Source organism: Rhopalosiphum padi, chromosome 4 (assembly GCF_020882245.1).
Source record: "Rhopalosiphum padi isolate XX-2018 chromosome 4, ASM2088224v1, whole genome shotgun sequence".
In the NCBI taxonomy this organism is placed as follows: Eukaryota; Metazoa; Arthropoda; class Insecta; order Hemiptera; family Aphididae; genus Rhopalosiphum; species Rhopalosiphum padi.
In genome coordinates, this window is record NC_083600.1 from 47690523 (window position 1) to 47715766 (window position 25244).

Consider the following 25244-nt stretch of genomic DNA (forward strand, 5'->3'; position numbering starts at 1 on the left):
ATATCACTAGATAGATTGGTATAAAAAAATATTTACCAGCACAGTACGTCTATTTTACATATCAAGTGGTGCGTCCATCTATATTATCATTTAGAAAAGTTTTTACTAACAAATAACAAATTTCAATTCCTACAAATCGTGTTGAACAAAATACCAATGTTTTTCAAAATAATATTTATTTTATTAAGTATAGTAAGTATATTGACTTAAATCTTAGTTGTCTATTTTTTTTTAATTAAAATTTTATTTTTTTTATTTAGATATTTCTAAGATTAGATGCGATTAAATATCCGAAAGATTTCGGTCCAGATCTGTTGTCGGGAGAGTGCAATATAAAATTTGATTTTATCGTTGTCGGTGCTGGTAGTGCTGGTTCGATAATTGCTTCTCGCTTAAGTGAAATATCAGAATGGAATGTTTTACTATTAGAAGCAGGCGGTGATCCTCCAGAATCATCGGAAATTCCACTTAAATGGAGTTTGGCACTGAATACAGAATACGATTGGAAATTTTTAACTGAACAAGAAGATAATTTGTTCAAAGGTTTAGACGGAGAAAGGTGTCATGTACCCAGAGGATGTATGTTAGGTGGCAGTTCGTCCATGAACGTGATGCTGCAAATCCGTGGCACAAAGTTTGATTTTGACGAATGGGAAAAAATGGGTTGCACTGATTGGGGTTTCGATTCCATACTACCATATTTTATAAAATCTGAAAATTTTACCGACGCGTCTAGGTTTGATCCAAAGATTCACGGAAATTCCGGACCTCTCACTGTCAGTCCATTTGAAGCCCCAGATCCTGCTATACAAACAATATCTCAAGCAGCAGAATTAATGGGCCTAAAAAATGTGAAAGATTTGAATACAATAGAACGTTCAGTTGGATACGCTATGTCGGATAGCACAACTCGGAATGGTCTGCGGTGCAGTACGTTAAAAGCTTTCTTAATTCCCAATAGTGAACGACCAAATTTGTTCGTAGCCAAATACACCCGAGTCACAAAAATTCTTATCGAGAACAAAGCCGCGGTCGGTGTAGAGTTTGTAACAAAAACAGGCGAGTTCAAGACCGTAAACTGTACACAAGAAGTCATAGTATCTGCCGGCGTGATAATGAGTCCTCAATTACTTATGATCTCCGGGATTGGACCAGCCGATCACCTGAAAGAGATGAGTGTCGACGTGGTGGCTGATCTCCCCGTCGGCCTTAACTATCAAGACCACGTCGCTTTTTTCGGTCTTGTTCTTAGTGACCGTAAGGATAGACCAATCGCAGACATCGTGGCGGAAAGTCAAAAACTTAGAAAGGATACTTTTGATTTAATTCCCAAAGGTATCAGTACAATGGGGCTGACAGGACTTCTCAGTTTTGTCGATACAAAACGCGCGTCTGGAAACCCTGACATTGAAATCATGAAAATAAGATACTCGTATAATACAACCCGACAGATGAACACGTTCAAGAACATGTTTGGATTTTCCGACGAGATGGCAAATATTTACAATGAATTGAACACGAAAAGTGACATAATACTTATGATACCGATTAGTAATATAATAACCAAGACAGGACGTGTTTCACTAAGATCGAATGATCCTATGGCAACCCCAAAAATTATCGCAAACTATTTATCCGACCAAGAAGAAATCGATACGATGGTGAGAGGTATTGAGTTCGTGGTTGAAATGTGCAAGACAAAACCAATGACTGATGCGGGATATGCATTTGAGGAAATAGTGTACCCGAATTGCGAGGCAAATTGCGAATGGGGCACCAAAGACTACTGGAAATGTGCTATTAAAAATCTAGCCACCTCAATTTTTCATTCGGTTGGTACCAACAAGATGGGTGCGATCAGCGACAAGACCTCGGTGGTCGATCCTTCTTTTAAAGTGATTGGCGTTGATAGACTTAGAGTGATTGACTGTTCGGCGATGCCGTCGTTAGTGTCTTGCAACACTAACGCCGCCACAATGATGATGGCTGAAAAAGGAGCTGATATGATTAAAACCCAGTATGGGAAATGAGGTTATAACTTTTTATATTTTATTAACCATATATTAGTTTTTAAGGTATATTTATTTTTACGTTTAATAAATTACCATTAAATAAAAATGTTCACAATATTATCTAATATTCTTAAAATAATATTAATAATGAAAATAAAAAAAAACACTTTAAATCTAAATATTGCAATAAAAAAGTATAAACTATGATTATGAAAAAACCAAATCAAATTGTCATTTAACGAATTTCAAATGAATAATCAATTTAATATATAATATTGTATGATGTTTTTATTAAATTTATTTAACCAATTCATTGTTATAAAAATGTTAGTAATTACTAATTAGTTATAATAGGTATGTTATATTTTGTGTACCACAGCTATGAAAATCCTACAATTTACTGTCCTGTTTATTTTTAAAAGAAAACATTACACACATTTTGTCAATCTTTAAACACAGAATATTCTTGTTATGTCGAATCCCAAGGGAAACAGGACAAAGTTTGAGATATCAAAAATTTCGAGGTATCGAATTTAATTGAAATTCTTAAAAAATAAGTAAATAATTTGATTGCTTAAAATGCATTGTATGAATACTTAAAGTACTAATACTAAATACATATCAAAAAACTACAATAATGAATGAATGAACTTTTTTTTAAAAATATCTGTCATTACAGTTTGTTTAATATTACTTATGTTTTTGTAAGAATGTAAAAAATAATTGTAAAGACATTTTAATTTACGCTTATTTTTCATTTCAATATATTTTATACGAATGACTACAAATGCGTGAATTTAGTTTTTTTTTTTCTAATTATGTTCTTACTATAGTAAAAATATTATTTGTGTATTCAAGATAACGAAAAACGATTAATTTTATTTCGATTTAGCGAGAGCAAAACCTTATTAAGTGTAATGGTAGTTTCAAGGAGATTTCAATTTAGTTCGAGATACCTAACAGAAAATTTAAGAAAGCGACGTTCGATATAATAATTAGAATCTACTGTAATTACCAAATGTTTTATTATTGTAAATAATTTTAATCTTAGAAAGTTAGATTTTAATAATAATTATTATCATAATTAGTTTCATCTTTTAATATTGTGGTATATTTTGGAACGTGCATTTGACATAGATGCATGCAGTATGCTATATTTCTTACTATTATTTTATACACGACCAACTATTTTAATGACTAATGAGTATAATAGAGACGAAATGCTGGATGAGATTTCCGTCGTCTCTCGTAGACGTAGAAATTGAAGTAATTATTATTACAAACACGAATCGTTATTGAACAAATTGTTTGCCAATTTTAAAGCCCAACGAGCTACCCTTTGATTGTGGTTCGTAACATCGCGTGATTATGAGCGCCGCGACCTATTCCCAATCGAGTAATTATGTTTCGCACAAATACGTTGAATAGCAACACACGCATGGTGATCTACCAAGTTGTTTGAAATAATGTATTGAATCTACACGAAAATCCGGTAGGATTATTAAACTAAAAACGGATTACGAAATGTGTTTCGTACAATTTTGAACAAAAAAAATTGTTGTAAACGTCGAATTGACAATCTATCAATGATTTATCGAGAAAATAACAACGCAAAATGTTCATAAATTACTAAAATAATGCGATCGAAGTTTTAGACTTACTGTAGATTGTTTACGCCAAAACTTGGTGACAAAATTGATCTTCATAAATAATAAAGTACATCATCGACGTATCTGCAAAAAAAAAAAATACAAATTAAATCACAAATTTATATTGTATCATTATTATACTATTGCATGAAAAAAACCAAGTTTTTCTTATTTATACAATAATTAATATCGATCGTTACATGTATTGCTTAGTTGATATGTAATGTTTCTCAATATGTATTAATGAACTTATTCAAACGCGGAATGAAAATTGTAAATTTTGAAATAAATAAATAATAAAAACCAACATTTAATAATATTTGTTGCTGTTTGTCTAAAAATATTTTTTTGTTCATTCTGTACTTTCTCATATTGCACACGGTATCAATTTAAGGAATATTTTCAATTTGCAAAGCGAACAAACAACGCGCTTTGTTATTTGTTATTAGTTACAACTTTTAATATTGACCCGATTATACTTAATTAGGTATTTTTAATTTTGTGTAGTTATTTATATCTATTATTCAATTATTTCTACTTGACTGGAATTCTATCAATTTTTTTTTTTTTGTTCATTATACGTTTTAGATCAAAACTAAAAGTATCGTTAATAAAGTATGTAATTTTTACCTATACACGAAAATCAATCAAACGTAAACATTTTTTGTACAACAACAATGCACAGTATTGCAGAAATGGGCAACGTCCATCAATAAAACATAATGTGTTATTACGACAGGTTAGAGAACAATAAACAAAATAGACGATTTACACAGTTGTGTGTAAGCCACGACGTAATTCACATAAAGATACAATATGGAATATATAGGCACCAACAATCATTATTTTTACGTTAAATTATTTATGAGAGTGCCTAATACCTGTATAATGTCATTAATTATTTATATATTTTGATCATAAAAATAGTATTGCCAGTTTTAGTCATATCGACTATTCAGTATAGGTATACATAATCGTCATTATATGGCTTTCATCGCAGCAGTTATAATCTATAAAATCATAATAGAAGCAAATAGAAGTGTGAAAGTTAAAACCCTGGCTCATAGTTTCACAACTTTATAATATTCTTGATTTATTGCATTTTAAATGGTTTAATTTTAAATTAATACATGAATCGATGATTACATATATATATATACTCGTTGTATTATTTTTTAAATGTAATCACGACAAACGTAATAAAGTGGTTATATTGTTGAAAAATTATTTTCGTTGACATAATAGATATTGTGTAAATTGACGCACAACCGTTAATTGGAATTTACATAAAAATGTTTATAAGCGACATTCATCTATCAAAAGTTTATTTATTCAATAGTACAAATTTCAATTATGCTTTACTGCATAAAATCTAAATGTACACAGCATTAACAGTTTGAGCTATACAATATATTGTTTTACAGTGCAGACAAATACGTTTTGTGAATATAATTTTAATATTTTATCTTTATAACTTTACTATAATTTGTAGCACATAATAGTTAATGATATACTATGACGCGGTGATCTGTATTCACTAATTCGATCAGTAAGATTTAAAATATTTTATTGCATAAACATTAAACAAAGTCACGAACTTTTTTTTAAATTAAATTAATTCAAAAGTTAAAACTTAATTATAATCATAGACTTTATTGCCTTGATATTACAAACTAATTGTATTTAAACTTAAACGATTTAAACTTTTATATCAATCTAATCTGTTTGGAAATACGTCTTTTAATATGTCTATTCGATGTCTTCAAAGTTTATAGACAAATTCAAACGTGAAAAAAAGATGTTTCAATCTAAAAAAATTACCAAACCTTTGATATTTTTTTGGCAATCTTTTTTAAAACTACTTGGCAATTCTAACGTACCACTCTACTATATCTATGTCCACTTTACAATCGATAAAAGTAGAGTTGTACAAAACTTTCAGAACACAAAAAAGTGTTAAAGTAACACATTATTTTTAAACCAATAGCTTTCTTACCTTCACTAAGAATTTAAAAAATAAATATTTTATTAACACTATGAATTTTTAACTGAACAAAATGTACTTGAGTTTAAACTTTTAGTTTCAATTTTAGATACCCGGAAGTCAGTGTAAATAATAAGAATTAATGAGAAAATTGTGAGTGGTAACAAGTGCTATATTTTAGTTAAATAGAAATAGTAAAAACTAGTAAAATTTAAATAAATTATAATCAATTATAATGTAAAAAATAGTTTTTATATCACAGTTGTCTTCGAATAATAATTAGTGGACCTGCAAGTTATAAACTAAATAATGCAAAAGGTAGTTAATCACTTTTAAAATAAAAATAGGCTGAATATAAAAGCAGATTTAGACTGATTTTTATTAGCTTCACCCTTAAGTTAAATAAAATTTATATGATATTAAAAATAATAAAATATTTGTTATTAATTAAATAACAAACTAAAGGTATTTAGTAGCAATTACTTAAACCGTTTATTGTAAATAAAATATTTTTAAGTATTATTTTTACAATAATTTAATAAAACAAAACTTAATAACGTACCATAGTATGCTATTTAGTCTTAAAAGTACTTAAAGTATTTACATTTTATTTCACATGAAAACATTACAGTTTTAAAATTATAGTAATTTACCATGAGGAATTGTTCATTGTCATAAATCTTAGTTTCCAACGAATTCAATATCCTATATAAATTATGATTTATGAATATTACGCATCGATTGGTTTACTTATATATTTTTCCAAAAACAATCATATAAGCATTGGATGTAGACCAATGGTGAGCTCAGACTTTTCAATATAATTTTTAAATAGGACTATGGACGCACTCGGGCTATGGACAATGAGAAAATTATTTATAACAGAATGCATTCGGGACATCCCCAGTAAATTTATTAGTTCATGAAAACTCATGGGAATAATCGGATTTATTCATCACGGGGAACAAGAATCAGTTATGCCAAAGGTAGAATCATTACGAAAATTGCATATCATCATATTCTTTTAACTAAAATTCTTGTGTGATTGGAAACTAACTAAACTAAAAAAAAAAAACTATTATTATAATATACAACTACTAAAACACACGTTAGCACAGTAATCATACAATTTATGGTAAAAAAAAAATTGTAGACAAAGTTTGTTTTTCAGTATTCTATCTCGCGCGTGTTTTTTTATTTTTCGTCGTGGGAATGAGCTCAATGCATAATACCCAGATGGTTGGTGGAGTTAATTGATGGTAATTTATTGTTTTTAAAATGATAAAAACGTCAAAAGTTATTTACAAAATGTTTTGTTATTAATCTAATAACCCACGAGAATGAAAAGTAATTGTAAAACCAAAAAGCCAGGTTAAATCAATTTGATTAATGCTATTATTTACACAAATATGTATGTATATTGTATATGTTTTAAGAACTTGAACAATTAATTCCTTTAATTATCTGCTTAAAACTTAGTTTATGGTTCATGAAAATAAAATGTAAAAAGTTCGTGCGGTCGTATCAATGTTCCAAAAAAAATTTGACCATACAACTTGTAAAGCGTTCCAAACAACAAAGTCGTGTACTTCCCCCCCCCCCTCTTATTAAATCGATAGATGTACATTTTGTTTTTATGAATTATAATAATTATACTTTCAGTTTTAACGTTAAAATGTAGGTCATACCGAAATATAAAGACGTATACGAGTTTAAAGTTATATGTTATAATAGTGGCTGCATCCCCCCTGAAATATTAAGAAGATTTAAAAATTATTTTAATTTTTAATGGTCTATACAAATTACAACAAAAATCTTATAAAATTATATTTTACAAAAATTGATTAACATCCCCTTAAAAACATCGCTGGCTACGTATGAGCGTTGTAAAAAATTTTAAAGCGTAATATATTATTTAATTATTATTATTCAATAATAAATATAATCATAATTATAAATATATTAATTTTAATAAAACATTGCTTTCCAAAACATAATAATATCGTGAAAATGACACATTAATGAATAATATGCTGCTACAATTATGTCACTGTAATATTTTAATATCTGAAATCGTTCGATCCAATATCAGGTTCACAAGATAAAAATGTTATAAACCTAAACAAGTTATTATAATATACATTATACATCCATAATATAGCTACGAATAAATAATATCATACTAAATATAACGTTATCTATGAGCGCGCGCGCGCTATACATACCTGCGTAATAACTGTTATTATTATTATTATTATGTAACTCAAATTCAATTCGAAAACGGATGCAACCAAAGTAGTAACGCTACCGCGTTAGGGAAATAGAGTAGAAACGTAAACCGCGATTTGGAGAACAACTCTACTATATTATATATTTGTATGTGTGCACAAGATATTATAATACAACAGCTATAACATTCGCGGGCTATCTGAAGGCAACAGAAACCTCAATCACTCACAGTAAATGAATTTTCGTAACAATCGTGTATAGCGCACCTAGAAGGTAAACAATTGAGCAACAGCAGAGGTTCGTGCATACACTTTACGTCATTTAAATACATAATAGGTATTAAATAATAACTCACAGTATCTGTACCCACACCGATAATAATATAAACAAGTAATAGTTTATACTTTTTACAAATAAAAATGGTCAATACATACAAATTAATCTAAACAAATAACTTATATATACAATGTATATAAGTTAAGTAGGTATATAGTTCTTTTTATTGATACAATGAGTATTTGCTGTTCAAAAATTAACTTAGTATGTGTAGTGTGTCAATTTTACAAAATTAAGTATTATATAATGACCAATAGCAGATGGAAAATCAACAATAATAAAATAACTAATAAATAAAAACTGCATACTGCACAGTTATTTACCAAAACAAGGTCACTCCCAATTTTTCGTTTCATTATGAACCTTGCAAAATGGTTTTAAAATTACTCTTGATGACAACGTATAATAAAATATTACGTTTATTTGCTAAAACAGTAGTAACAATACCGTTAATAATGTAAATCAAAAATTAACATAAATTCAAAGAATAACTTTTAAATTAAAGGGATTAAATGTTTAAATTTGATTTCTTGTAAAAATTAGAACACAGCAAAGGTAAGATAAATTATATTAGAAGCAGAGAAAACGGGCAATAATTGAGGACAAAAAAAATTTAGTGTAAACATATGGATATGTAGATATAGGTAAGAGAATAACAATAAGACCATTGGTTCAAGACCGAAAGTTGAGTTATTTTACGATTATTACATTTCAATAAAATAACGCTAAATTAAAATTAGAAATAATAAAGTTATGATTCTTGAATACAAATAAACAGCACTCGAAACAAAATTATAATACGTAAACGTAATATATTTAAATACATTATACAATAATGTATTTATAAATTAGCACCGCAATGACTATCGAGTTTTGGCTGTAAAAGGATAAAAAAATAAAAAAACAGCAGCTTTGCCACGAATAACCCCATTCGAGTGTAACATGATTATTCGAATGAATAGTGTTGGTAACGTGATATCTAAAATCATTCGAAGTACTTATCAAGTGCCAGTGATATACACCACGGGATTTATGTACGCAATAATGATATAATAATTATTATTATTTTTGTAGTTGTTGTTTTTGTTTGTGTTGTTTATGTCGTCGTAAACGATGGAGTGGATGTAGCGGAATTTAATGTGAAAGACAAATATAACAGAGTTAACCTTGGATATTATTATTATTATTATATTATAAAATACACGTGGATGAGTAAAATTGCATATTTTAAACACGTAAACATACGAAACACAAAATACGTTGTTATATATATATATATATATATAAATATATATATACATAAAGACTCGAGCTCAGAGCTTGTAGGTACACAAAGATATGCACACACATATATATATATATATAATACACGTGTGTATGTGTACTTTCGACCTGCACCGCTTAAGCAATTGCTGTAACATCGCGTAATTAATTCTCGCAGGGAAAGAAAGAAAAGAGCCTCAAGGGATTTCGTCGGGGGTTCAGTATTATATTATAATGTATATATATTATATATATATACTACATACCTTTGTTTATAATATATACGTATATAATATTATATAGTGCGTGTACACGAAAAGGATACATCGCGATAACTATATTATATTGTGGTGGGGTTGGGGGTGAAGCCGTCGGAGAACGAGCCATTTCTAGAAATATCTTTTCAGCTTAATTAAATTAAATTTAATCGATGCGCGTCTTTTTCTTTCCCGGAAACCCGCTCTGTTATTATTATTAATTTTTAATTTCAAATAATAATTGTGATCGAGAGGAAGTCTGACGGCGTCCGCGATCTTAGAATTTCTTGCCACGTCATTAAAACCATATACCTAATATTATAAGAATATTGTGATATAGTTGCAAAGTGCCTACATATTTGTCCAGCTCATACCTATACGCTCCGAGTGTTATATAATACCATCATTCAGATAACGAACTTTATTCAAACCGAAACAACTACTTTGGTTTTAGTATACTAATTATTATATTTCATATACGCACAATTTCACCGTATACGTTTATGCGGAAATGAGCTCTAAACGAGTTTGTAGGTGACATTTTTTGTTTGTTTGACTTTTCGGTTCTTATGGTAACACTCGTCGACAACACGCACACGCATATCGTTGCTGTCGAATTTCACGTTGGAGTGATAAGATTCGTGCAGAAGGGGTTGTCAGCGTGGCACACGCTGTATTGTGAATTCCGGTATTCCAAAAATACGGAAATGTACGCACAACCCATTCAGCTGCAATAGCTAGGCCGCCAGGTAGCTACTAAAGTTGTCGTGACAAACAGTAATCTAACTTTTCGTCGCTCGCAGGCTTATCAACCACTGGAAATTTCAATTATAGTAGTAATAATAATAATAATATTATAAGAAAACAACATATAATATGACTAGGTGTAGTACTATGCTATTATGGCCGATGAATTTCATCGAAACGGTTGGTAACAGAAATTAGTGTAAAAAATATTGTACATAGTAAATTATTTTAACGAACATTTATGCAGGTTATTAAATAAATAAAAACCAGGAAAGTCGGTCTGCTGTATAGTAGTGTGATCGTATGTACCACATCATTCAGTATTATTATAAACGAAAAACGGTTTTAAGCAAACACGGTCTATCAGCCTATATTTCATGAGTCATTTCATTGTATTTATAAATAATTATTAGTAATTTATTTTTGTATTAATAATACATTCAATAAGACTCAAGACTAATATTATTAAAAAAAAAAAAGCATAGTAATTTTATATATATTTTTTAAATTGTATTAACTTCTAGTAAAAAAACTCTTACAGTTCACCAATTACGACGATTTCATCAAAATATTAAATTATCAATTTGGAAATTAAATAATATAGCTGTTAATCTGTATAATATCTACATTCTATATAACTGAGAGAGAGAGAGAGAGAGAGAGAGATAATACAGGTAATCTTCTCTAAATTATTGCGAGTTACATAAATAGGTTAGATATTGGTAATTGGTTTCAGATAATAATTATTGGGTATTCAATGTAAATTAATGTATAAAGACGATAAGGAGAGAAATTAGAGGGTTTAATGTAATTTATTATTTTGGTGAGGAAACTGGGAATTGTATCGAAAATACTGTTTATAGGTTAAGTGGTTGAGATTTAGTTATATAGGCATACGGTGGGACTGAATTAGATTTGGTGACGTAATGATGAATGTAAGAATCTTGTATTTAAGATTCACCGTATTTTGGATTTTATTTTTCAAAATGGATATCATTTGCAAGAAGCTGTATGTTTGTCAGATTATAGAGCATATTTGGTCGAACCACCACAGACTCCGGTGCAATGTACGGTGTGATGATCTTCGCCACACTTTATGCACCTGGGCGGGTGACAACAGTAATTTGAAATATGGCCATAAGCTTGACAGTTATAGTGCTGAGGCGGATCGATACATTTGGCATAATATTGTTTTTCGATAATCACAATGGAATACAGAAAATATAATAATATTATAATTAGAAAAAAAATATTACTATCATATTTTAATTTAATATGACTAGTTGTTATTAATCGTTTTTATAAGTCAGTATATACAGACGTAAATCATAGAACGATGTGTGTACAATATATTCGTAACCTAAAAATTAATTTTAAAATTGTATTTTACATGATAAATACTAATTTACGTATTAATGAAGTTTCTAGTCCTTACGAATAACGACAAAATAACAATAGTTATTATTTTTCGTTCAAAGAGTTACACAATTTTATTAAAACTGTTAAACTAGAAATGCTTCTAAGACAAAAAAAGGCGCACGCTTATTATTGAAATATTTAGGTTTTCGTAAGAACAGCTTCATAGTAACTTCATATTTAATTGTCATGATTTACTTAGCTATTAAAATCAAAATTATTATACATTTTAACGTCAAATTAGAAGAGAAACAATAATTATTGTCATTCCTCATACAATTTCTATGGATGAGTCTGTTAGCAGACTTATTAACATTATAAAGTTTATTATAAAGCAACAAGCACTTTCTTCCGGTAAAGTTAAGTAAAAGTTACGGAAATTATAGTAATAAAAGTATCGCGAATGACTCATAAATCTATTTCATTCACAACCACTGCTATAATATAATATTGAATACTGTAAGTACCGCGTGACAATGTCTGTACGCATAACTCTTTGCATAAAACCCTATCGAAAACTTTAGTTAACAACATTCACGAGTGTCATCGTCTCGAAAAAAAAAATAGTTTTACCAATTAGTGAAAAACAAAAAAAATATTAGGACATTAAGTATATGAGCGACAGACAACTGTCGTAGGAGAAAAACAAAACAATATTAGTTTCTAACGAAAATAACCGTCACTCGTATTATTTCATAGTAGTAAGTCCGATATGTATATTTTGTATTTAACATGATAGTTTAATTATTGTTAATAACCGTCTCGCGGTTGCGGATAAAGTGCAAAACGCGGTTAACGGGTGTACGTCTTTTAATATCCGGACGATGTGTACACACATTCGCAATAATATTCGCACCGATAATGATTAAACTAAGTACGCAATATGTTATATTATCATATAATATTATAGGACAACATACTGCTTTTTAACCGGCAAACGTGTTTAGTTTATTATACGCCTAACCTAGCGCCGCGTTTGTGAATATAAACTATTATATATTTTAATTTTTAACAAACCAGCTAGGGGTGTCCGACTTGCATACGGCTTTGGACTCCTAGTCAGACGAGGCTCGCGTCTTGTTTATGAAATCGAAATTTACTTATTATTATCATGAATTTTAATGTGTTTGGCATACATTCATAAAAATTGATCAAACCCTATAAAACGTGTTTATAAACATTTGGCTCTCGGTATCGTTGTACATTGTACATTGTATTTATATACGCGTGACACTTGCACATATTATATTTCGTGTTGGCTGTCCTGTAATAAACATTGATGATTTAATGATTACAACTGTATGTACTCAATGTAATGTACGACTGCAAAACTGAACTTACGGATGAGGACAACGCTGTATTATATTATATTTGTATGTGAGATCGTTTTAACATTTTAGTTTGACATTTGTACATTTGTTTGTTCGAATGTGAGTTCCAGTCGAGCAAAGTTTTGCTAGTGTTTTAATAAATGAATAAGTTATACATGAAACAAATCCGTATTAATCGTGTGTGTCTTAATATTCGGTGACTAACACTGCCTTTACCGCTTCTGTCTATCTCTAGAACACATACTCTCCTTTTCTTTTCTGTTTAAGCAGCGTTTTGCAACTGACAAAACTAAATCGAAAGTTTCAATATTAATATAGAATACCCGAATTCCCCGACTTAGTAATTACAGAAATGCAGTTCGTATAAATGTTTTTTTTTTTTTTTTTTACTTTTTCCTCTCGAAATATCTTGGAGAAATAATAAATTATTACAGTGAAATACACTTGACTTAGTTTTGGTTTTAATTGAATAAATCTTTCCTGATTTTTGCATTATTAAAATTTTATTTTTACTATATTAACCTAGTTACGTATAGCTGTATCATTTATATCAGTCGGAGAATCAAATAGAAAATTAATTGAATTAGTCTTAAGAATAATATGTTTTACAATTTTAGTAATTTCACAATACCTTAAAATTAATAGAAAAAAAAGAGAAAAAAAAATAAACAAATCAACTTATAATACGATAAATAGAAAATATATACTTAAAACATTTCTACCTTTATATTTTATTTCACACATAAATAACACTGTTCTACATGAAGAGGTCATCTTCAATATATAAACATAATTAAAATATAAGCTAACAAAGTTTTACTCAAAATACTTGACTTAAGTTTTAGTTTTCAACTTATTTTTAAATTTAAAATGTTTCTTTTTTTATACTTTTAATGTCGCTTCGAAATTTAAATATTTTTAATTAATACTCAAACCCTCCATTTTTATAAATTATAGTTTAACCATATGGTATAATTTTATATTGAAAAATAAATGTAAAACTTACAATTTATTTAATCATTTTAGCTGTTTTTCATTATAATCTAAAATTAAAATTGATAACACCAAAGACCTCTTTTTGTATAATAAATCAACTGCATATATCCATCGATGTTCTAAGTTGCTTTAGTAGGTATTCACATATAAATTTATGGACAACCGATAAGTATAGGTACGATCAAGTAATAGAGTCAGACAGATCTGTGTCCAAAAAAACCAAGATAGTATTTTGGCATTGATAATATGTTGTCAATATTAGTTCAATCAAATCTATAGGTTCACGTTAATATATTAATAATATGTAAAGACACAAATATGTATTATAGTTTTTCAGAAATAATGTCATACGCGCCCGCCGGTGCGTCGTCCCAGACGATGTGTACATATTTTTATTTAAATTTTCTACTACGCGAAGAAATTAAACCGATGCAATAAATTATTGAGATATCACACGCTATGGAAAAATCGATCGAGTCGACGGCGGTTCACGTACGAACTCGGAGAGCTGGTCGTAAAAATCACCAACGTCGATTTGCGGAGGGTGGTACGCCGGACTTTATAACATTATCATAACCGACTGGTACTCGCCCACCATCACGGACGTAAATAATATAATATTTATACACTCACACACACACACGCACGACACACACGGGCGGCCGGCGATCGAGGACAATAAAACGCGTTTAATGATGATATAGTGTCCGATGTAGAAATAAATTACTAATACAGCCATAAATAATACACACACATATATATATATATATTATATTAGTGTGTGTGTGTGTGTGTTTGTGTGTATGTATTGTATACGCAGTACGCACACGCATAAAACGATACGTTTACGATGGTAAATTATTAGATCGGTAAATTTACAACGCGTACCATATATATTATAATATTGATAAGGACCGGGAGTTGGTGATATTGTCATAGTACGTAAATCGTGTGTCGCCGATAACTATATACTGATATATCATTTTTTATTTTAATTGTTATTATTATATAATTTAATTACGAAGTATTTAGATTGAGAGACCTCTTCACTCGTCTTTTATTTTCTACTCATTACTTTTTATTATTTGATCGATAAAATTAAACTTATTGTTTGCTCTGTAACAAATGGCATAATAAAGAATTTCAATAAAAAACAAAAACCTAGTTATTATTATTATAAATAAATACATATAAAAACCATAAAATAATAACAATAATTTTGGCTTATGCTAGTGACAATGAAACATTTTTATTAATTGAACAATAATATTGAATTATGTGATATAAAATTTAAATTATTTTAAAAAAGTGAATATTCTTTCCTTGTCATAGCCCAAATTTCGCACAAAATTATGACGTACACTGCTGGAATTCTGTTTGATACATACTATATCATGATATATAATTATATTGTGTTATATTACTCGTATCACACTTCGTGACACTATGGTGATTCAGAGAATTATCAAGTAAATTCTCTTGGATATAACTCGAGCGCGTGAAGTCGTTATCGAAGTGAAACTAGGATCCAGATTAAGTGAATACACATCCTCGCTTGCTTTTTTGGTTTTAAATTCATTTAAATCGCTTTATTTCTCACGCACTTTCAAAATGGTATACTGGTGGGTTAACTGCATTTATAAGATAAAATTAAAATTATCCGGCCAACGTTATATAGTGTTGTTAGTGCGCTTTCATAACGATATCCAAATACCGATATGAAATAAGAATGCATTCGGTTTTCCAACGACTTTTTATTTTTGGTGTACTATCGTGTTCGTGTCTTCAATGTAACACATATTATTATACTCTGTAAACAATAATTCCGATGATTTTTTTCTCCCTAAAACTCCGTATAATATTAGTAAAGCGATATTGAGATTAAAAAACGCGTTTCCTTATCGTTTTACCGTTACCGTGCACAATTGTAGCTGGTCAATAGCACACATCAATACGACGTTCATGTGGCTAACAGCCAGAATATTACGTCGATTTTTTTTTTGCCAAGACGGGACAGCCAAGTGGTTTATACAGTTTTGTAGTCGTTCTGTAGACAGTATTATATGGCATAAGAATCAACATGCTATTATAGGCACTCCACTTACGATTCCATAAACGAAATTAAATGTTTTGTAAACGTCCCGCTCATAGTTTACGTGTACATAAATAATATAATAGCACACGCTATAGGTATAATGCAGTAAACGTACAATTCTATCAGGTCCGTTATACGTATAACACACTATGACAATATTATCGCGTAAATCCCCGAAATCAGCGAGGTCTGCACCGGCCGTTTGCCAGATGTTATCGAATTCGTTTTATGAATTATAATATGATAATTAATCGACCTATTTATGAATATTGCGCGAATTGTCATGGAATTTTAGTCAGGTGGAAACGATGCAACGCCCGAAGCCACACGCCGAGCTATTTCCACGTAAGAAACTTTGACGTTCAAATAATTGAGGATAAACTGCAAGCGAACTACGTAACAAGTGCTGTAACATGGTCGGGGATGACCAGTTAAATATAGAATATTCGGGGAAGAGACTAGTTTGTTTTGAATATATTATGCTGTATTAAGCTTTAAATGAAATATAATATATTTAAATAAGAAATTTTAGTATTTAAAAATTAGGTTAAGTAAACAATCATAGGTTATTGGCCTATAAGTAAATTACCATAGATTATAAATAAAATTGCGCAATTATTTCAAATAAGTTAAATAAAACATACAAGTAGGTTAAAATAACAATTATAACAATATTTAATAAAACATACTGAAGCTAGGGTAAGAAAACAATAATATAATTTATGCTTATTCAATAAGACAACTAGGTTAAGACATACAAAAACATAATGTAATTAATATATAAGGAGGATGGAAACTCCAAGACAGGGGTCAGTGATGGTGATCATGTGACTAGGTCACCACTGAACACCGCGTGTTAAATAAAGTAATATTAAATATTTCGTGTGTTCATTTGTTGTGTATTTCGAGCAATCGGAGTATACGAAAATTATCAAGAAGGGTATTTAAGATTTTAATATTAAAAAAAACAAGAGTAGATTGGTCTAGTTATTGTCAACACGCAAGAAAATTTGTTATCACTTACGAACACTGCAGTTTACCCAAATGTGGGGCTGCTTCGGAGTTCAGATAGGCGTGATGGTAATCGGGGAAAACCGCAGTTCTCTTCCATTTATTGGTATTTGGTCGTATCATTACAATAAAAAATATGAAACAGTCGAGGAGACTCATATCTAGTCAGAATATTTTACACGAACATCTGTATACCTATTATGTTTATAAAATATACATATAAGTAATGATGTAACAATCGTTACAGTGCAATATGTAAAATTATTATTCCGATGTGTCACATTGAATTAACTACAATCATAATAATAATTATAACAGTATGCACACAAATCCTGTGGATGGACAATATACTGTTGTTATGAAACCGTTTCCGCGTGATCGTTGCAATTAAATACGTTCGTAACAACATATTATATGATTTATATACATAATATTGTGATACGGCCTATATAGTACGCGCGACCGTGTCCGTTATTACTGTCCGATTTACACTTTTGACGTATCTCGAATTATGACTGTATTGTTATTCACTTCATGCACTTGCGCACTCGAGCGTGTATATATGTATGTAAACTGCAAAGCTGCATTATTAGCTATTATATAATACGGTCGTAACTTTATAACGTATACATTTAATATACGTTCTGCGTAGTACAATAAAAATATTATTGTCTTCGCAGATGATTATTTAATCATAATTTTTTTTTTTTTGTATGCAATATATGAATATAAAAGATCATAAATTACGGGGGTTGGAAAACAATATTATTATTTTTAGCTTATAACAAACTAACTGCTCAATAATCATGAATATTTTAGCGAAATATAAATTGTTACGTCAACGCAGTAAATTAGGTTTCTATTTTATATTATAAATAAAAATGTGGCGTACATTTACAACTATAACACTATATTAATAATGGTTTTTCATTTATACGAGTAAATTGAAGTAATTAATAGTTATTCCACTAAATCTTATTAATTCTAATATTATTACCGGAAAAAAATACGACCAATATGTAGCTAAATTGCCTATCTAGGACGCCGTGTCACGATAATTTTATAACACTGTAGATTCGTATTACGTCGCTATTTCGACTTTTCCGTTATCTTAAACAACACTGAAATCCCCTAGAAACTAAAATTACACTTAATGGCGTTTTGTTCTCCATAACTCGAAATAAAATTAATCTTTTTTCATTATCTGGGTACAAGAACAAAAAAATATGTTGTGTAATCAATAATTCAGTATAGTGATTGCGATTTCACGCGTTGGTAGTCAATATTTGTAGTCAATCGTATATAATAATAGTGAAATGGAAAATAAACGTAAATTAAATGTCCTTAGATAGGTACAATTCATTTTTACATTCTTAAAAATACAAAAGTAGTATTAAACAAATTTTAATGACAGATATTTAAATAAAAAATTAATTTATTCATTATTGTAGTTTATTGATATGTATTAAGTATTAGTACTTTAAGTATTCAAACTATGCATTTTAGACATTCAAATTATTTACCATTTTTTTTAAGAATCTCAATAAAACTCGATATCTCGACCTTTTCCTGTTCCCCACGATATTCGACATAACGAGAATCTACTATAATATAATTGGCGTATTGGAAAGTGAATCTTAATGTGAAGACACACTGAAATGTAAAAAAGAAAAGCCACTTATAAATCGTGCATAGATCATACTTAAAATAAGTGGCTGCCGCTTTATAAAGTTAAGAGTTTTATTGTATACAATAAATCATGATTTTATCAAGATTTAAAATATTTAATTTGTTCACATTATGTTATGTATTATTTCAATTTATATATTTTACTTTGTTATTTATTCCTTAAATTATTTTTAATATGATTTTTATCAGAGTATTCGACCTGTTAACGTTGTACATTGGCTTGACAGAGTATTGTATTCAGAATAATTTATGCTACAATAAATTTTATTGTTTAGTGGAATATACACACGTTATAACACATATGTATGATATCGTTATATGCACTTGGCTAATATCATTTAAATTTAAATGATTGCGTTGCGCGTATGAAATGCATAGCAATTATATAATTAAGGTTATTAATGAACCTCTGCGTATGATACCTATACATATAATCACTATAATGTATTTTTTCCAACAAATGGTATATGCAATGATACAACTCATAAAATGAACAATGGCAATTTAAATGGAAATACCTACACATACAAATACACTTGTACACACAAACAAACACGCGATTATTATAGTAGTATGATTATATAATGTATTTATGCATAACGGTATTATCTATAAACATTAAGTACTTACATGGTATTTAGGAAAACAAAATATTTTTAACATCAAAATTCAATGTGACATGCTTTATATGTGCTTGACATAATAAATATAAAATCAAACACCTAAGTGTGGGTACGCGACATGGTATTGTACCTACGTATAATTATTTAATTAATTCATAGCTTCGCGATAATTATCATTATAATATGTACTTGAACATAGAATATAATATTTTATTCAATCGAAATTCGTATATATAGTGCCCGAACTTTAACTACTACACGCCAATAAAACGTTAATTAAAAATGTTTTTAATCAAATTAAATATTAAATCATATGTTTTTTTACAAGTAAATGGAAACGGTTCTCATTACGCGTGCCACGTGGATAAATTACAACACACTTTATTATTCTTAATAGACTGGGCGTATCACATAAATCTTGAAAAAAACCCCGTTCGAGTATTTCCATGTACGATAAACCTAACGTATATTAAATTATAATTTTTTTTTTCATTTATACGCTTCTACTCGAGATTCGCTCATTGTTTGTGTTAAAAACGTATAAATAATAATATTATATTTCCAGGTGGTACGGATGACAGAAAAAACGGGTTAGCAAAAAAATACGTAGGTACATATGTACTCAAATAATATCTTATTATATTGCATTTACACTAAAAATATATTAAAAAAAAAAATTAAAATCATAAAGCGCATTCAGTGCTTATACTATTATAATAATTAACAATAATTGTAACAATCTAATATATTATAAGGACCTATATTATGGTATACTTGAATTTTGAACATTATCACAATAATATTATATAATATGTAATTTTATATGGTAATAAAAAAATATGTATTATCAACGGCCATAATATTACTAAATGATCGTATAAAAATAATAATAATACTAGACAAATCCATTGAATACTCTTTTCGTATACACACACGTCGACGCGCGATGGGTTCGCATACGTGTATAAAATATTATTATTACGACTGCCATATGTACGTGCAACGGACATAATTGGGAGGACGGCTGTGCCGTGTCGCGTTATTATTATGATAGGAAACTACAAAAGGGCGGTATGGAAATTGATAGAATCCAATAATAATAATAATAATAATGACGGTACACGCAAAATAGAGCTGTTTCCGCAATAGGTGTAGTTACGTTTGTGCGTGAGAAGAGTAAACGGGTCTAAATATTGTGTATATTATTTTACAGGCCAACTGTACGGGAAAACTGTTTAAAATATGTATGTGTTGCACCGTCTTCCCGGCAGTAGCAAGTTGCGGTCAGTAACGCGATCAGTGAGAGAGGAGGTGTCTTAAGGGCTAAAGTTCTACCCTAACAAAAAAAAAATCATAAGTATGCGCGCCGTGTGGAGGAGTGTGGTGCAACGGTCACACAGCTGGCTGGCCATGACGCGCGCAGTTACATCAGTTCAAACTTCGGCACAGTGCAAAAATATACTACTTCGTATTCCTCTGCCGTCGTTCCGACAGCCCTCACCGGCCCACTCTACTGGGAATAACGTCCACACACGTGAAAAATTCTCTATTCGCATAAAGGGAGTAAGTAGTGCGCTAGACACACTCTACTCCTCCCAAGTGATTAGACATTGACAACGACTGATAAATTCGTTTCAATGGACAAAAAAAAAAATTAAAAAAATTAGTGCGCGCCTGGTCGCGGTATAATAAATATATACGTACGAGACACTACACTGTAATTGGCTCATTAAATATACAAGTATAATACGAATATACATAAAATATGCAAATAATATCATGTCAGGGGCTACGTAGCCAAATCTCATAAAATTAAAATTAAAACGTTTATTTTTTCCTCTGGGTCAACTGCACACAAAACGAGGTGATCGCAGATATGTTGTATACTTATCTGCACGTAACTTGTATGATATGAAATAAAAATTATAAAAGTAAAATTGAATGGAAAAAATTGTAAAAATCTTGATGTGTGTCGAACTTGTAAAACGTCTTTAGTAAAATTTGATAAGATCGACTAATGAGGTTTTGCTACAAAAGCATCAGTATACGTTTTACAGCTCTGAACCGGAAGATCTGAATAAGCCCGTGTAGACCATATTTTTGTTCATAATATGTCGTATATACCTTAGGTAATGTGTACTAAATTTTTAACTCTATTTTAAGTTATTATGAGCGATAAAAACTAAAAATTATTTGAAATAAAATAAATTCGATAGCTAGCTGTGGACTTGACCCCTAAGTTGTTTCTCCGTGTGAAAAAAATAACACCGTATAATATGTGCCGTATAATTCATCACTCGTATTATATCTGAAATTGGATTTGAACAAAACATATGGGTACATGCAATTATTATTGTGATGGCATTAACCAATAAATATGAATAAAAAAGTGTGAGAAATAAAGCACAGAACATTCAGTTACGTCGAATACGTACGTAACATGACATTGTTTTTTTTTTTTTTTTTTAATTATTACCATCAAAATTACCCCGAATGTTTGTATTCTCGGAATACATCGAATAACCTAATTATATTTTTTAACTCGTCTATATATCTATTTTAGGCGTTCGTTCAGTTCATTATTTTACCAATATTACTTTAATTCCGTAAAAAATCAGTTATTTATTATACGTTTAAATTGTTTTTGACACCTGATCACAATATAATATATTTTTCACAAAATTATTCACTATTGTATACAATACATAATCAATCTGTAGTTAAAAAATTATGATTATTTGAAGAGTACAATAATTATTTACTCGACTATTTAAGACTTATCTACTTATTTTAAGTGATCGATAAAATAAATTTGAATATACTACATTTTTGATAATATACAGTTTAAGTTTACGCACGACAAGATGATATTGCGCCCGATTATTTATTATTACATATTTTTATTACTATCGTATTAAATTTAAAATCATCTAAGTTTACGAATATCAAGGATAATTCCATACCATAGTTTAAATAACACAAAAGAGGTAGATTTTTATAGCATAATACGCTATTATACCAAAAGCCGTAAGCTATTTTAAAAATCTGATACAAATTTAGAATTTTAACATAATACATCATATGTTTTAGTAAACCTATAACTTAAAAATATCTCGCTGTTAATAAAATTTCAAAACATTTCATTATAAATAAATCAATTTAAATGTACCTAACCAATAATATTTATTAGTGAGGTGCGTAGGTTAGGGTTAGTTTTACATACTGAATGTTTTATTTTATTTTTTTTAACACCGTATTAAACCCGATCTGCTGTATAAAAATGTACGTGTAAAATTGTAATTCATTATATTTACCAATTTCATACTAAAGCATAAAATAAATAAGAACGATATTTAAAAATATTAATAAACCTTAGTAGTAAAACAATTTTTTTCAAAGATAAAATAAATATAGAGCTCATCGTTTAGCTGCAAAAACGAAATTGAATTTTATTAAAATATCGTTAATCATTACACGAGTGCAATCAAAATCAGCAATCACGATGAACAAGAGAATTCGTCAAGACGTCATAAGTATGAAAATATTTTTTTGAAAATTTGAAATGCGTTTTCTCCATAAATTGTCAATATTTTTCAACGACATTTCTATGGACCCGAGTCTCTTGAATAATTATTGTTTTTGGTATGATGCCATCAAATAAAATGAGAATTTAATTTTTTAATTAAAGTTCAAAACACCATTTATGCCAACTATTTACGATTTATGTGCACTGTGTTTTCAGTAACTAAGTTACTTTGGGTGGTTGATAATACAAAAACAAAAATGCAATAATATATTTATGATGTTTTTACGGTGAAAAATATACATGCTGGGTCTTAAATATTTACAGGCAGTGATTGTACGCGCTAACAATATTATAATATTCCGAATGAAAAATTAAAAGAATTTTAGAATTTTATTCTACGCACTGCAAGTTTCTTATCTCCGCTAGTTTAATTTCTGAACATTTTATTTATCTTTGTGTTTACCTTAAAAGTAATTTTAAATTTGTTAACAATAGCAAACATAGCGAACGTCTGCTGTTTTATTACGCTTTTTGCTCTCGCGCAATTGTAAACGTCTTCGTTTGCTCGATATTTTAGAACATGGAATGTACAAAAATATCCGCATGGAATGTTTGTTTGGATTAAACAAGTTTTACCTCCTCTACACAGACACATAACGCATAATTAGTAGTGGCTGCGGACTGTAAGAATTATTTTAAACGCTCATATTACCATCTAATTAAAACCAACTAACGCGGTGCGAATTCAGATTATTGAAGCGACGAAGAATAATATTATTATTTTGCAACTTGAATATTCCTTTTTATTTTGGTATTATATATTGTTTAAACTTAACCAAAGACACTTTATAGTCATAGTTTTAAATTAAATCCCATTTGATTTAGTTTGGTAACATTGAATTATTTTTGCGAATAACGGAAGTGTGATGAACATTAACTTAACCTTTATCTCAAGTAACAAGTAACAAGTATTCACAAACTATCCAGGATAATATAATATATAATAGCTACATCATTATAGTGTAATATGGTATACAATACGCCTTTTGGCAAATATTTATTATTTATTCCGTTTCAATATTTTATCGATAAACATTAAAATTATAATAATTTTGTGTTTAAATTTGTTTTTCTACTTATACATATACAAATGCCTCTACATTTTTAATAATATGTTCCACGTAGCACATGCACGTGGTAGTTAACCGTGAAAGATAAGTTTAGCGATCTGAATAAAATTATATTCGCTTTAGCGTGTACATAAAAATGTAATTTAGTTTGTCTGTAAAGTCATCTGCGGATCAATATAATAATATGTGAGAGCGGAATATTTGTGTATTCATGTTGTATCGGCGGTATTGACTAGGCAGCATATTATTATGCACCATTAAGTCTCGTCTAAAATAACTTACTATAATACTATACATAATTGAAATATATTTCTTAATCGTGTATTAATTCAAAAAAAACATACGAATCGTAAGAAAATAAAATATTAACGATATAAATACAAATTCTAAATCTGAATGTGTAATGTACGATATAGGTACCTAATAATTAGGGCTCGGATGTTTTTGCATTTGCAATTTGTTTTCCATTGTTTAGATTTATTGCAAGTTTACCTTTTAAACTCGAGAAGAAAAATCATTTGATAATCACAAACATTTTTGACCAATCGATGTTTCTACTTTTGCCTGACGTAATGTTATTCATCAGTGATGCTGTGCACAATGAATGATCAAAACAGGAAAAACAATTACAGTATTTTATTCTAAGACCATATTATAATATAACGTACCTAACAGATGGTGGACATTAGAGTTGCTGAGGAAATAAAAGGACGATTTCCTAATGTTAATAAATTATTTTCTTAGGTAAAACAAATATATTTAAAATATCCAACCCTTGTATTATTTTTTAATAAGTATCATATTAGACCTCTATTCAGATGACGAAATTCTAACAAATACAAAATATTGGATGATCCATCATCGGAAACAAGTTTAATGGTTTTTTCACGTGAATTGTGGATATTTTCCTCATACCATATAGAAAAATTAAAGACGTAAGGACATAGTAC

The 25244-nt window shown here is 29.1% G+C and overlaps 2 protein-coding genes across 6 annotated transcripts in view; one reads left to right on the forward strand and one right to left on the reverse strand.

Annotated features, from left to right (window-relative positions):
- LOC132928851 (leucine-rich repeat-containing protein 24-like) overlaps positions 1–25244 on the reverse strand; it is a 290763-nt gene that overhangs the window by 132672 nt on the left and 132847 nt on the right. For all 5 annotated transcript variants that reach the window (XM_060993764.1, XM_060993766.1, XM_060993763.1 and 2 more), the window contains one exon: positions 3674–3745. The gene's annotated coding sequence lies outside the window, so the exon portion shown is untranslated. The remainder of the gene's footprint in view (positions 1–3673; positions 3746–25244) is intronic.
- On the forward strand, positions 33–2800 carry LOC132928854 (glucose dehydrogenase [FAD, quinone]-like). Its single transcript, XM_060993771.1, has 2 exons — positions 33–192; positions 261–2800. The coding sequence occupies exons 1-2, from the start codon at positions 157–159 to the stop codon at positions 2028–2030; spliced, it is 1806 nt and encodes a 601-aa protein (XP_060849754.1). The 5' UTR covers positions 33–156; the 3' UTR covers positions 2031–2800.